This window comes from Dermacentor silvarum, chromosome 9, assembly GCF_013339745.2.
Source record: "Dermacentor silvarum isolate Dsil-2018 chromosome 9, BIME_Dsil_1.4, whole genome shotgun sequence".
NCBI classification, from domain to species: Eukaryota; Metazoa; Arthropoda; class Arachnida; order Ixodida; family Ixodidae; genus Dermacentor; species Dermacentor silvarum.
The window spans coordinates 159,741,616-159,756,944 of NC_051162.1; the positions used below are offsets into that span (position 1 = coordinate 159,741,616).

The 15,329-nt window shown below is 45.1% G+C and overlaps 1 protein-coding gene across 1 annotated transcript in view; it reads right to left on the reverse strand.

Annotated features, from left to right (window-relative positions):
* The window catches only part of LOC119464589 (steroid hormone receptor ERR1), a 133,651-nt gene that overhangs the window by 21,999 nt on the left and 96,323 nt on the right, over positions 1–15,329 (reverse strand). The window contains exons 2-6 of the mRNA XM_037725616.2: positions 13,072–13,302; positions 10,141–10,335; positions 8,049–8,165; positions 2,290–2,394; positions 1,058–1,228 (exon numbers count right to left, since the gene is read on the reverse strand). Coding sequence (XP_037581544.1) covers positions 1,058–1,228; positions 2,290–2,394; positions 8,049–8,165; positions 10,141–10,335; positions 13,072–13,294 — 811 coding nt within the window. The 5' untranslated portion in view covers positions 13,295–13,302. The remainder of the gene's footprint in view (positions 1–1,057; positions 1,229–2,289; positions 2,395–8,048; positions 8,166–10,140; positions 10,336–13,071; positions 13,303–15,329) is intronic.

Below are 15,329 nucleotides of genomic sequence, written 5' to 3' on the forward strand. Positions count from 1 at the left end.
GAGGTGGTGTGATGTGTCAGGGAATGGCTGTGTCAGCTTCAAGTTTAAGTAGACACGAAAGGCAAGCTAAACTTGGCCTAACGGTTGACTAAAATTGACTAAACTTGACTGAATGTCCATAGTATCACTTTTACTTAGGACAAGGCTTTCGAACGCAACACCGATGTGAAGCATATGGCAGAATTGGCACCACCCTGTCAAAATACCACACCAGCTTCCATGATTCAACATATGCCACCTATACAATGAACTTTCCTTAATTTGACTCTGGCCAATTCGATTTTTTGGTTATCTCGATCCGAACTGAAGGAGCCGGCCGGTGCCCATATGGGCCAAAACAGCTAGTGTTACAGTAACACTAGCTGTAACTTACTCCCAATCCTGAAATCGGCCTTCTCCAGTTAACTCGAACCTGACTGGTCAGCACGCGCGTGCCTGACCGCAATGGTGACCAATGACTGCAGCATCTTCATTGGCAACACTACAGGACAGTCAATGTGTCAAACACACATTCATTTCCCACCGAAAACGGCTATTTTCGACCTACACTAGGAAGATTTTTCAAGCGATAACAGCAGCTCACAATGAATGATTACTGTATCGACCCATTTCTAACGTGCGCATTTCCTGCCCTTGAAAAGTTGGCCCAACAATTGCCTGCGTGGTGCAATCGGATGCAAAACCACGTTCGCAAGGTCCTGCCATCAGAACCAGCATTATCGCCATTGTCACCACAAGGCGGCGACAAAACAAGTTCTTGCGTAGGGCGCCGACGACGCGCCGCTTTCAGTCATCGGTTACAAGAGCTCATTCAAAAGATAAGTTATTCTACAGGCTATGCCAGGGACAACAAAGTTGCACCAGCTGTTTCTAACATTCCCGATAACTGAACACGCCGCAGGATGAACTAGCGAAGTGGTTAGCCGTGGCGTGGGCCACCGTCTTGTGAGGCTTCTAGAATGGTAATCTAACATTCCAGACCGACTCTATGTTTGGCTGTAGTGTCTCGCGCAAGTGCGAGCTTCTTCCAAAAGAGCACGCCGACAGCATCCCTCACCGGGTATCTGCTTGGCCCAGCTGATGGTGGCCACGAGCTCCCGGTCCACGAGTTCGCTCAACACGCTGACCATCTTGTAGTGGCTGTCCAGCGAGGGCGACGACGACCCGTTGGTCATCGCCAGCAGCGGCTCCGGCTCGCAGTGCACCAGCGCCGAGATTATCACATTGTCTGCGCACGCGCACACCGGACAGAGAGAGGTTGCTGAAAACAGTTCTTCGCACCACAAGAAAAAGTTAAATCGGCAAGCAGTTTGTGACCGTGGCCTGTAAAACCATACAACAGTAAGTTGTTCACGTACACCCGTGATCAAAAGTATACGGACCAGGAACTGCACAATAAAGCCTTTTTTTTTTCAACTGCCTGCGCACGCAGCTTGAAATTGAGGACTGTAGTCCAAACTTGGCATTGCAAACTTCACAGTGTACTCGTCAATTTCAGTTTATGCATGGTAATTACGAGGAAATTAAGTTTTTTCGGTGACCCTGTGGTTCCTATACTTTTGCTCATGGGTGCACACTGATAGTGTAGGATGGAAATCTGGCTGTGCGCCTGGTATATACAGCACTTTTTCTGATCCCATCGACTGTAAGCATTTGACATGGGCTGTACACTGCAGCGTACAGCTGGCAGCAACAAAACAGAGAATACCTTTCCCAGCACAACTACAAGTACTAGCAACAAAAAAAAATTATTTTCTTCATGCCACTGGAGGCAGCAAAATAAATAAAGGACTCAATCTGTTCATACCCTGTAGTTAAGAAGGAAGTAAATCTTTTTCACCATGTGTTTGCATGCCAGTAATTTCACCATGATGTAATAGTACATCTCTTTATTTTATGAAGTAAGCTTCAAAAATCACGATGCGATGTTTTCCAATAGTCCTCCCGCCACTGAGACACACAGGCAAATGGCAAGAAAAGGAAATGTCTAATGTGGGTTTTGTAATGAGACAACAGATGGAGCAACATTGCGTCTTACTCTAAACTGGCTGCTTATACGGATGCTTGCCAGCAACATTCGTACTGTGGAAAGGTTAATGATAATTCATTTAAGTACGTTTTTATTTCTCATCACATTCGAAAAAAAGTGTGAGCAAAATTACGGGGGCTCTTTTCAGTATCAGTAGCCAGGAAAGGATATCAGCGAGTGTAGTGGATCAGTTTTCAGCGGTGGCGTGCCACTTCTGACAAGAAAATGACTGAGGGTAATGCCCTTGGGTTTCAACTGACCTTCAAGGGAGACCTTCTTGGGGGTGAGCGCCTGGACGTGGTAGGGGCCGTCCGTGCTTCGCCGGTACTTCTGGCGGCCGCCACGAACCCTGTCTAACCGGACCCCTGCAAGAAGTTTGAAAGCATACATAAGCTTCCGTTTTTCACCCATAATGCAAAGTACTGACATGACAGCAGCCGAAATGTTATGCACAGGAAGTCTTGCACCATATCCTGCAGTATCGGTTGGAGTAAGTATTTGCAGGTGCGAACAAGCAACCAGCCTTCGAGACGAACAGAAAAAAAACTTTATTCAGTGATAGCCCAGGCTGTCTTCGTTTGTGGAGGTGGCGCTCCCTGGTGCTGGAGAACTGAAGAGACACAGCACCTTTTTCCTTTTGGTTCCTATGCTGCCTTTCGCTTCTTACAAGCTGGCTTCGTTTAATATCTTTCACTTTGATGCCGGCTTATGGATAACTAGCAGAGCGTGGCTTCAGCCAATAAAAATCAATCACAGCAGCCAGCGTAAGCATTCTCTCCAGGCGCCGTATTCTCTCCTGTAGACAAGGCGTGGTGGTTGAGAGATAAAGGTTGGCACATTGCTGGTCCGGAGCTCACATTGTGAGGAGCTGAAATCCTAGCGTGGCATTGCAGACTTTTATTTTTTTCATTATTTCATTATGAACTTTTCAAAAAGTGCTTTAGGATTTCTATGGTGGACATCAAAATTATTAGGCGAGTGAGCCCATAACAGCTACTGCTGTAGAGAAGAGGCAGACAGTGTGACACTGGCAGCCTCATGTGTCTCTCTTTCCTAGACCATCAAAGTGCACACAGATGCACCGACCGTGTACTGTGAAACATTGTAGACTTCTTGAGAGTTCCATCCAACAATACTTAAATCTTATCGTTCACATGTTCGATTTCCTTTTTAACACTGTACGAATCAAGGTAAAAAGTGTGAAATGTGTCAAGTACCGTCAAACCTCGTTATAACGAAGTCACATCCGACACAAAAATACCATCATTGTATCGATAATCGTTATAAGCATATATTCATCGCATGCCAATTTTGGTGATGAACAGCATTTAGATTTGCTCTGTTATATCAGATAATTCGTTCAACGTATAAGGTTCAACAGTATTTGGGGCATCTCCTTGCAAATAAAGAGTTCTTGAATGAGCTTTGTATGAATAGATATAACGGCAATCAAACGCTGCCACTGCCCCGCCCTCTCAATCCTTCCTTTCTTTTCTATTTTTGGAATCGAACTGTAACTGAAACCGCCACCATAGCCACAGTAAACAACGCCTGCCCGTGCTTCGCCAATTACCACATCAAACTTTTGTATTGGCATGAACTCATGACAATTTGACATGTGACCATTATGCCACTCAATCTCAAAAAGGCTACACAGTAACAGCACAGTGGTCTCACTCTCTGCCACTGATGGTGCCATAAGCTGATCGGTGACAAGATTCCTCCCTTTTTACTGCTGGCCAACGGGTTTAAATGTATGTAAGAGCATGTGCAAAGAGTGGCGGCGATTTCAGGAAGTTGGAAGGAAAGGGCAGTGTTTTGAAAGAAACTGTAGGCTCCCTACAGCGAAAACAGGAATAGTATTTGGCTCAGATGTTGGTGACAATATTGTGCAATGACTAGGCATGTCTATTTGACATGTTCAAAAACGTGTTGCAAGACATACGTTAGAGTTCTTATGCCGGTGCCAAATACATCGACATAGTCTTCGTGAAAAGAAGTGCACTTGAACATAATAACAATTCCTGGTTAACAGCATACTTCTAAACGTTTGAAATTGAGCGATGCACCTGTGCTGAACCTCTCACTCGAAAGTTGGTAAGAATTCATGATTTGAAATATGTGCGTGTTCATGTCTGCTGTGCGTAGCCTTTCAAAACATAAATCCTTTTCAAATCTCGTTAATTATCTTCACTAAGCAAGCAAGCGTCGCCTTGTTTTATTGCACAGCATTCCACAAATGTTCCACAGTTCCGGAGCCTGGCCACATGAAGGAGAATGAAGAGAAGAAGCTTGAAACTTCAAAGCAGCAACTTCAACACCAGTCACACCTCCACGCACGCACAAAGCCGGCCAGCCGTCTTTGGCGCGCTGCGATGGCATCGGGAACTAAAAGCGGCGCAACTGCTGCTCGAGAGACGGCAAGGCCAAAAGCGTGACAAGTGGTCGTGCAAAACTCAAGGCCCTGGGCAACGTTGAAAGAAAGAGAAGGAAAAGAAAAGAGAAGAAAGCTCACGAGATGACAACAAGATGCATCGCAGCAGCTGAACCCCTCCAAACCGCCGCCGGCATGCGGTTAGAGCGCAGCCGAGACTCAAACGACAAAAAGGCGCGGGTCGGCGTTCTGTTTGCGGAACCAACAACCGACCGAAAACAGGTCCCTGGCACCTTGCCAACCCCAACCCTTCGAGGCCTCGGAGGCAAGAACGAGCTTGGCTCTAATCGTGACCCCTTTCCTTTCTGAGCTGCCGCAGCTTGCAGTGCCGAATTGAAGGGAGGGCCTCTGAAGACGCATCGGCCCGGTTCCAAATGGCTGTAGCTTGCTGTCGCAGAGCTAAGCTCATGGCAGCAGGTATATTCGTACGAAACTCCCCAAGGCCCCACTGCCACTGCTTTTCAAGGTGGCAGTCTTCTCCGCACGCCACGCTGCGGCTGAGTGGCATTGTCCGAGGCGGTGACAGGCGGTTTTGGCAAAGCTGTGAGGGAACACCCCCGTGATCGCAAAAGCCTTCTGGTCCACAAACATTCCAGCTTGCCCACTGGCCTTTTAAAGCGTGCACAAGATGGTTTCCGTGCCACTGTAGGGTTCGTGCATGGTTGAGACGTTATATATAGCAGCATGTTCTGTACTGTGCCAGCAGCGCTTGTGGTTATTTGTGACCTCAACACTACAGCACACAAGCGGACGAAGACAAAGGCGGCACGGAGAGCACTTGTGTCCATTTTGCCATTGTTCGTCCTTCTGTGGTTATGCACTGTAGTGCAGTAGAACCTCGTTCACACATTTTGTAATAAAATGCGAGAAAAATGTACTAACTGGGAAAACGTACGATGCGAAGTAACCAAAAATTATGACAGGCTCAACTGTACTTGACGTCTACGTAACGCGAAACATTGTGCCAATCATCGCGGCACGAGGCCCGAGACACCGATGCATGTGCAATGCCTGTGGAAAATAAGCGCAAGTCTGTTGGGTCATTTTTTTTTGTGTGTTTTCGATCGTGAACGTAGGCGCTGGGAAATCGTACGTAACAGGATCGTATAAACGAGGTTCTACTGTATTTAGGTTCTCTACTATTCTAACTCAAAGATAATAACATTATGCAAGCAAGATAAAAAATAAGAGCAAGATTAAGCCTCATGCAACCTCGTTGGCTTATTCTCCAGAAGTATCAAGAGCTAAGCCCATGGCAGCAACATGCATGGAAAATGCACCACAGGACTTCAGGAAAAAGGTATGGTGCAAGTGTACTGGAAGTTACCATTATAATCGTACCACTGACAACATGCTTGCGATGTATGTGTCCTACGATCACTTCAATCGAAACCAGGTTTTCCTTTCATCACCTACCTACTTTGCGCCCCAACCTACCACTGGCTTCTCTCCTTTCTTTCTTCTCTATGAACGAGAACCTCCCTCCATCCTCCCTTATTGGCCTGAGGTTTCTGAAGCGACGCCTATTTCGGAAGCGGTTATCCATACCGAAGAATGTGGCCAATACAGTTGCTTGTTTACCACCGAAGATCAATGCCACCATAATCTCACCAAAATGCATCTCATTCTAGTTCCCCGCTATTCCCCTGAAATGCTGGTTTGGCTCTGGGTCTTGTCCCGCTACGTACAGAGCTGTGAGGTGGGCCAAGCCGCAACAGATGGTCCCCAGAAGACAAGGATGCAATTTTGAATCAGAAATATGCGTAAAGCATGTGATGGTCTCATGTGTTTACCAATCTCAATAGAGTGAACAAATAAAGTAAGACATTCATACTGACTTCAGAATACTGTCTATTTTCAAATCATACAGCTACTGCAAATAAACAACTATGTTTTTTACTTCTCACATCAGAAGACAAATATGAAACTTATTTCCAGCAGCAGTGCCTCAACACATGCATTTTGCCTCCATAACTTCTGCGTTCGCAGCCAGAAAACAAAGTGTCTGCGAGTGCAGATGCTCTGAACAGAGTTGAACACTGCTCAAGGTCCACTCGCGTCTTTCACACAATGTACAATAGACCGTCAGGCTGACCCCCTGCTGCCAGTAACAATGGCGACCGCGGTGCTGAAATCGTATTTCGAAGCACGCATCTGCTCCGCTGCATGACAGCTAAGCTTGCCTCGAGTTACTGAAGCACTGCAAGTGCCAGCTGGCTTAGGGCTAAGAGGCCCACCTCTTAGCCCTAAGCCAGCTGGGCCTCAAACGTTTTGGGGCCCCAAAGAAATAGCGTCGAAGCCACTGCACATGCGCGAGATGTAAAATGCGTTTAGGTTCTGCGTTGCACACGCTATTTCACTGATTTAGCGGGAGCCTCAAAAGCTGCCCCAAAAGCTTTGCGTCAACAAACATGGCGGCACTTATCGAAGCGACGGCTCTAACCGACCACCAAACTGGGCTGTTTATGTGGTAACGCATAAGTTCGTTACCTAGGAGAAGTGACTGCGGTTATCGCTTTCTCTCAGCTAACGTGTGTAATGAAGATTGATTCATTAGACACAGCTGATTCTCAATTCGATTGTCGATTTCATGGCTCGTAAGCCTAACATGGATTAGCCTGGCTGGAGAAGGCACGTAAAGTCGGTCGCTCGAAAATTAAGTGCAGCAAATCGCTTGCTGCTAATAGAATAACCTCTGAATTGTAATTAAACGCAAGAACACAGAAGTCAAAATTACTGTTCTTTTCATAAAATGGTATAGTTTATTTTAATATTTATAGTAGTTTTTCTTGTTGACACCAACCTAGTGGCACTGTAAGCGCAAGACGCTATTCACAAACACAAAGCCCTATTCTAAAACTCTATTGCTTTAGCAAGTTTTCGGGAGTCTTTGTAGGGCACGTTGAGAAGGTCCCGAGAAAAATTTCAGGAGGATCTGCACCACTTTCAACCAGCTGCGCACCATTGATAGTGAAGAGCTGCCAGTACCACTTACTGGTACGGCGTGGTGATGGGCGAGGTTGGTTGGATAGTTCGGTGTAGAACAATGAAGCCCACGGCAGAAAATCGGCGAAGAACTGGATGGCAGGAGGGGACAAGAAAGTGATTGTTTGTGGAAAAAAAAACTGCGCGATTCTTCGAACTTTGCTGTGAACAAAGTGTACTGCCAACAGCTGTGGGGCCATAGGTTTCCTCCTCAATGAAGGCATTTCTCACTATTTAACTTAGACTGTGTGTGCTTCAATGTCTAGGTGCTCGGACAACTTTTGAATCCATGGGAAGACACAATGAAGACATGTTCAGCACAAAGCCAAGGTGTTTTGTTTGAACACGGCAAGGATAGCGAGTTGGTCCAGTGAACTTCGTCACAAAAGCAGCAGGTTTCATATCCTGGAACACTCACACTGGTTCCACGGCTGTAGCTGCACCTCCACCATTATCTCTAACTCACTGCAACACAACCCTGGCATTCTAGAATCTGCATGTTAACACAGCACGAACATCGAAGACATTCATCACGTAACCTTCACCTCCGCACCACTGCAACTGAGGACGAGCGCGATGCGCGAGACACGAGCCACCCACCTTCCTTGAGCATGCCCATCTTGAGGCACTTCTGAAACCGGCAGGCCTGGCATGCCTTGCGCCGCCGCTTGTTGATCTCGCAGTCACTCGACGCGGGACACGTGTACTCGATGTTGCCTGCAGCGAGGTGTCAACAGCGAGAGAGAGAGGGAAACCACATTTCTGGCGATGTCATTGCTAGCTGACATGCACGATACAACAGGGCACTGTTCCACTGACCTTGCTTCATTAGGGCAACTGTAAATAGCAACACTAAATCAGTATAGAAGGGTAGAGCTTTCTTTTGAAACACTATCTTCGTTAATTTGGTGTAAAAAAAAAGGTTCATCATCTCAGGAGATAATGAAAACTAAACTTTCTTTTATTGAATTTCACACCGGCACGTAAGCATGGCGTCACGGATTTAAAATCATGCCCTTGCATTCGGGCAGTTTTGGAGCGAGAACAGTTCTCGAAACTTCCCAGGCTGAGTCCATCCCTTCGCCCATGCCGGGCCACACGTTGAAAGCTCAAGAACCTACAACAGCCGCTAACTGCAGAATCTGCGGTCCCCTACAACTTTTAACCAGCGCGACTGTAAAACAGAGGGAGAGGTTAGCGATGCAGTAACTGCACGAGGAAAGCAGCCCCCGGCCAGACTCTGTTTACCGCCATAAATCACGTCGCTCGGCTCAACGTTCAGACACGGCAGGTGCCAAGATGTGCAAGATTAGCGAGGCACTGCGGCTTCGCAGACTAGAGGAGCCGTGACACGAGCCAAGGCTGGCCGCTCCAAGAAAATTGGAATACACACAACTTTGGCCCCGAGCCAGCCCCTGCAACTACTACAAGCTAAGACAACCCCTTCCGTGCGCTGTGTCTCCTCTGCAGTTCTGCAAGATGTTTGCATTCCGAAAGTTGTGTTGAAAAATATATTCTGTGTAAATACTGCTCACGAGTATTTCCCACTCTCAGTGGTATACAATTTCAAGAGTCTGTTACACGTGTGGCAAGGTCACACTGCTGCACATTAGGAGAAACTAACTTAGTTTGGTAAATTAAGGTTATTACTGCGGCGGAGCTACTTCAACCCTTGAGTGAACATGGGCATCATACTACATTCCATTTCATACATAGCGAGCAATGGTACACAGGCTAGAGCGACTTCTCTCAATGGTTGCATATGCGGCCAAAAACAGAGCGTCACACATGGAAAAAAGATACAGGTATGCACCATGTAATGCAATGTAATGCTGTTGCAAAGTGTGACGTATTTATTAAATATCTTCTTTATCACCAAACAAGGGAAGTCATATGTATCTGTGGCCAATGGCCACAGCGCATGATTTACACTCGCGACCGAAACATAGTACATCACATACCGAAAGCACAAAGGCACACAAATAAAATGCAATTTGATGTAACCCTACAACCACAATTTGTAGTTGTAATACGTGAACTCATCATTCCGTAGAAAACATCACAGGACAAACAACTGCACTGCAAAATGCATGACGTGAAGCTTCTACTATCCCAATATTTGCGTACCGCAGGGTTAGCCGCTAAGTATAAGAATGGAGTATATTTTGCAATGAGCAAATCATCAGAAACAAAATGCATCCTGACAAAATGGAGGAAAAAAAAAAGTATGGCTTCAACAAAGCCGACGGCCAAAACAAGCCATGCCAATGCACATGCTTCCAGCAGCACCTGCATCAGCGTGTCGAACTAAAACTTCCTTCATTCCAGTTTTCATTCCAGTTCAGAGAAAACGGCCGAGTTCCAGTTCAACTACAATGCAATAAAACTTATGGTTCAAACCCATTTGAACCGGTTTATGCTTGTTTGCATAACCTAAGGAGCCCCAATTACAGGAAAACATAACACTGTCAAACCTCGATATAACGAAGTTATACTTCCAGCGAAAAACTTCGTTATATCGAGAATTTCGTTATGTCAAGGTTTTGTTAATTCAATAGAACTACGATGGAGAAATAAAAATAGTCGTTACATCGCGAATTTCGTTAAATAGAGGTTCGTCATATCGAGGTTTGACTGTACATTTATCTTGTACAAAAAACTCAACGGTGCTCCCGTTATGATCCCAGCTCACCCTGGATGGTCCGTTTGAAGAAAGCCTTGCAGGCCTCGCACGAGGCCACCCCGTAGTGGTAGCCGGAAGCCACATCCCCGCACACGAGGCACAACCGGCGCGGCGAGTTGCCTCCACCACCCCCGCCCCCGCCATGGTGGTTGTTGCTGTTGTTGTGGTGATGCCCCGAGGAGCCTCGTGTGGAGTGACCGCCACCTGCTTGAAAAGGGACACTGCGGTTTGTTTGACCCGGTTATAACAAAACAGGCTTATGCAGTGAAAGTGGTTCGACATGTCAGACAATTCTATATACCCCAACTCACCTGTAACGAACTTAAACTTTTGGAATGCATTCTTTGTGTAACGATTTAACTTTCCTCTAGAAAGTATCACAATGGAATGGGTGAAATAACAAAAGTGAACCATGGTTGCAGATCGTATTTTGAATAAAAAATGAGCCAGATCCTGCTGGTGTACAGGTCAAACTGAGCCAAATCCAACCACCAAATAGGAGAGCGTTTTCCAAACAATGTGACCTAGCCACCACGAAAGTCTCCCTAAAAGCTGTGTTGCTTATTTTGTTACTGCCTTCAGTCGTGCCCAAGAAAAAAGATCCTGAGAGAGAATATACGTAGAAGGCTGCTTATGCTACGAAGAAGATGAAGCTGCTCTCTATACAGGGTGTTTCAGCGAACACTTTCAAAAATTCTTAAAGGTTGCCTGGGGCAGATAGCACAATTCTAGTTCATGAGCTGGTCTACTCGAAGAGGCGGGCATTACTTGCATAAGAAATCGAAATGCATAATCGAATAATTACCAAAAAATCACTAATTAAGTTTTATGGCCCATATTTAGATTTACAAATTGTAGCCGTGGAGTTCGCAAGGCGGATCCACTTGGAACGAATTCTCGAGATGACACCAGTTTCGAGATATTAATTCCCGAACTTTGCGGAGAAATGCATTGGCGTTCCCGTTAGTTTCTTAACAAAACGTCGCTTTATGCATTGAAGCACAAAACTAACTGGAACGCCAATGCATTTCTCCGCTAAGTTCGTGAATTACTATCTCGAAAATGATGTCACGCTGAGAATTAATTTCAAGTGGATCCACCTTGCAAACTCCACGGCTACAATTTACAAAAATTTCAATATGGGACATCAGGTATTTAGTTAAAAACTTAATTAGTGAATTCTTGTTAATTAGTCAATTATGCATTTCAATTTCTTGTGGAAATAATGTCCGCGTCTTTGAGTAGACCAGCCCATTAACTAGAATTTGGCTATCTGCCACAGGCAACCTTAAATAAATTTTGAAAGTGTTCGCTGAAACACCCTGTATATTATTCCCACTGTCTATGATGCATAGCAGTGGGAGTATATATGATTCTTATCGATTATTAATTTCCTACGTTCTAATGGCTTTTACACTTAAATCACATAGAACCGTATTTGAAAGTCGTTTTCAGCAGTTTTCAGACCAAAACCGCATCAAACTCAATGTGTTTCAGTAAGGTATGAGAGCAGGCTAGTGTTTCAGTGTTTCAACTGGAAATGAGTAAAATTACGTGTTCGCATCCCAATATTGGTCAAACTTGCTGCATAATTTTTAATTTCTTGTTGAAGTAAAGTTGCACTAGCTGGTATGTAAAGCATATATATAGCTTGGATAGCCTTGCGTTTCGGTCCGATTGCAGATTTTATCATTTTTATCAAGTTCGTTTTAGGTCAATTCAGCTCATTTAAAAGGGGACGTGTTCCTAATGCCATTACTACGAGGTTGCAGCTACTTGCATACATTTAATGACACTAAACGTAGCAGATGATGATAGCTCCAGTAAATGCCCCAAGTTTGTTTGCCAATTATAATGTAACCAAAAAGTATTATTTAGTGGAGCAAAAGTTCATAAACTGCCACTAACATTAATAGGCTTACCTTATGTAGCATTCTTTCACTTTGCTTCAAAAAGATTTTTTTTTATTTGCAGATGTAACTGCTAGCAATAAAAGAGTTAGATTATAGATTTGACGGCCAAACGAGTGGCAACGATGCACTATGCCCTAAGTGGCATCAAGTTTTAATTATATTAGGTATGCCCACGTAGCAACGCTGAAACGGCATTAAACTTTAGGGCATTAAGAAGTTAATATCATGTTTTGTGCGGATATGGCACAAAAAGCCTCGTAGAACACTACTTTGTTTACAGGGTGTCTAAACATTGGCATTTCCAAGTTCCCCAACTTTTCCAGGTTCTCCCCCGACACTTTATGAGAGCTATGAACACCTATGGAACTGGAGGTAACAGGTGCAAAGAAAAAAAAAATGGTGGTTTATGAGCCCAGCCAATAATTTTCACCAACTACTTGCTATACCAGTAAGCTGTAAACCCAGTAGTTTTTTTATTTTACTTTTTTATTTATTTCTTCTTTTTTAATTATGGGGTTTTACGTGCCAAAACCACCATCTCATTATGAGGCACGCCATGGTGGGGGACTCCAGATTAATTTGGACCACCTGGGGTTGTTTAACGTGCCCGGTAGATATCACTATCAGATTTTACGGAATCCCCCGTTTCGCGATATTCCAAACGCCCCCAGCCAGGCTCAAACACACAAAACCAGCAAAAGACAACATCATTTCCAGACTGCATAGGTTCAGCTGAAAACTCCGCTTCCTTCTGGTGTACCAGTAGCTCCACCATTTCCCTGACTCAAAGCAACCGGTGTGACATTTTTATTTTTTTCTTTGTTTGAAGATTTAATCACTCGAGGAATTTCCTGAAAATTCAAAGTTTTCGAGGTTTTCCCCCGATGGTGAAATAAAGTTCATTTCACCTCACCTCACCCCGATGGTGGACACCCTGTGTTTAGCATAGATGTTGGGTCGCTACGGCCCGCTGGCAAGCTGTCATTGCCATTAAGGAAAGAAAGAAAGAGAAAGGCGCCGGACGCACTCGAGCCGTGACCCAAGATTGGCGGGGAGGGAGGTGCCTGGTGCGTGACGCTGGTGGTGGACGAGCAGGAGAACTCGTGGGGACTCAGCGGCGGCGACAGGCTGGGCGAGTGGCACTGCAGCTTGCGGGGCGCCGCGTCACCTGGCGACAGGGACGACGAGGACGAGTACATGGTCAGCTCGTACGGCTCCTCCTCCTGTTTCACCAGCCCAGAGGACGCCATCTAGGACCCTGCACGGGAGAGGAAAGGAAGAGGCAAAGGCCCACACGTTCAGTGAACTGCGGTTGAAGGACTTCTTTTTTTGTCGTGAATGAAGACACACACAAAAGAAAACACCATGCTAGGCGAACAAACAGTTTTGTTGGAAATGCAGCTCCTGTCGGACACGTATCCAAGATTCATAGCAGCTCTTGGAGAAAAAATATCAAGAGCTTTCAAGCACTTCCAAGGTGCTTACAAAGTATTTTCGAAGATTAAAGAACCGTGATGCCTGACAGCTTGAAAACGAAACATTACCTTAAACGAGCAAACATTTTTTTTTTTATGGTACACAGAATGAGGTAGTGCTTGCTAAGACCTTTCACATAAACCATCCCCACAAACAAGACAGCTCCTTACCCCAAAGATGCTAACAGGATCGGATTGGCTTGACTCCTGGATTGCATAATTCTTGTGGTCAAGCGCCCAATGAAAATCCACAAAGCTTAGCAGAAATGAAAATTCAAGAATTTCTAAGCGCTGTGAAACTTAAGAGGAAGCTTTAGATTGGGGCTCCAATCTAAATCTATAGGAAAGGAGAAAAAGTTTTTCTCGGTAACCATTGCACTACATTTAATGAGATTTGTTGCATTTAAAAGAAAAGTTTAAAATCTCGTGACTGGCAGTAGTGAATTTTTTATTTAAAGCGTCAACATTTTAATAAAAAGTTTTTGAACATCGAAAATTTTCAGAAATTGAACTATCAAGTTTACAACTCTAACTCGGCAATGAAAAACGATATCAATTCAGCAAATTGCATCCATTAGTACATCTACAGCAGACAAATGATGCATTATATATGGCTGTCGAATAGACCACTAGTATGTGAGCAGCACTTTTGCAAAACCCTTGTAAGCAATGTAACAAATTTATGTAAAATATAACATGAAAGTATATCAAATTTGTCCACTTTGGATGGTCTAACACATGCAATTTGCAGAACTTAATTCAGTATCTGTTTTTGGTGCAGAGCTACAATGATGTAAACTCCGTGCTTCTATTTTTTTTCATATTTACCAATTTTTGAAAATTGCCCTTTTAGAAATTCTGCCCTCAAATCAAAATTCCGCTTTCAACAGTCACTAGAATTCAACTTTCTCTCTCAAATGCAACAAATTCCATTAAAATTGGCCAAGTGGTTATCTCAGGAAAGCGTTCCTGCGTTTTACATTTGAATGTGCGGGGTCGGAGTTGGGCCCGAGCTAAAGCTGTTCATCTTAAGTGCTTCTAAGGACTTGAAATTGGAAACTTCACATTTAAGGGTTCTCAAGGCTCGCTAGCTTCGCATTTAAAGGTTCTCAAGGCTCGCTCAGCAAACATGGCGGAATTCCGAAACTTCCAGCGACGACAGCGCCCCCTTGCCTGGCGTGTTGCCAGCTTCGCGTCAACTGCGTGGACGCTATAGCTTATGCCCGGCGCACGTGTGTAGGCAGCATCCGGTGCGGATCAGTGACGGTGACGCAAGAACGTACGCGATAGCGCTATACCGGGACCCGGGGCTAGGTCGCTCCGTCAACTCTAGGCTAGATACCCGGGACCTGCCGGCGTCGTGGCAAAAACATCACACACATCATGGAACGCGCCGCCAACTGACACGCGGCATTGGAGCAGCACCGCTCGCGTAGGGCGTACACAAATGACGTACCAGTAGCGTAGCTTTCCGGGGCTCCGCAGCGCCCCGATGTGTTTCGTTTCACGATTGGAAAATTACGCGCCACTTTAGTTGTGATGGTTGCCACACAGATGAAATGATGCTATCCTGTTCGATAGCAACGAAGGGAAAGAAGAAGAATTCGGTATCCGCCTTTTGCACGAGCCGGGCAAACGTCGCAGGACATGTTGTTGTTGTTGTTGCTGTTGCTGCTGTAGTTGTCCAGCGAAATGTGTCTTATATAGTCGCTTACACTATGGTGGATTGGCCAAGAAATCGGCGGATTATTCCAAATAAATTTTCAGGGCTACTATTAGTAAAACGTTGTTGAAAGGCGAAATCGTGTTA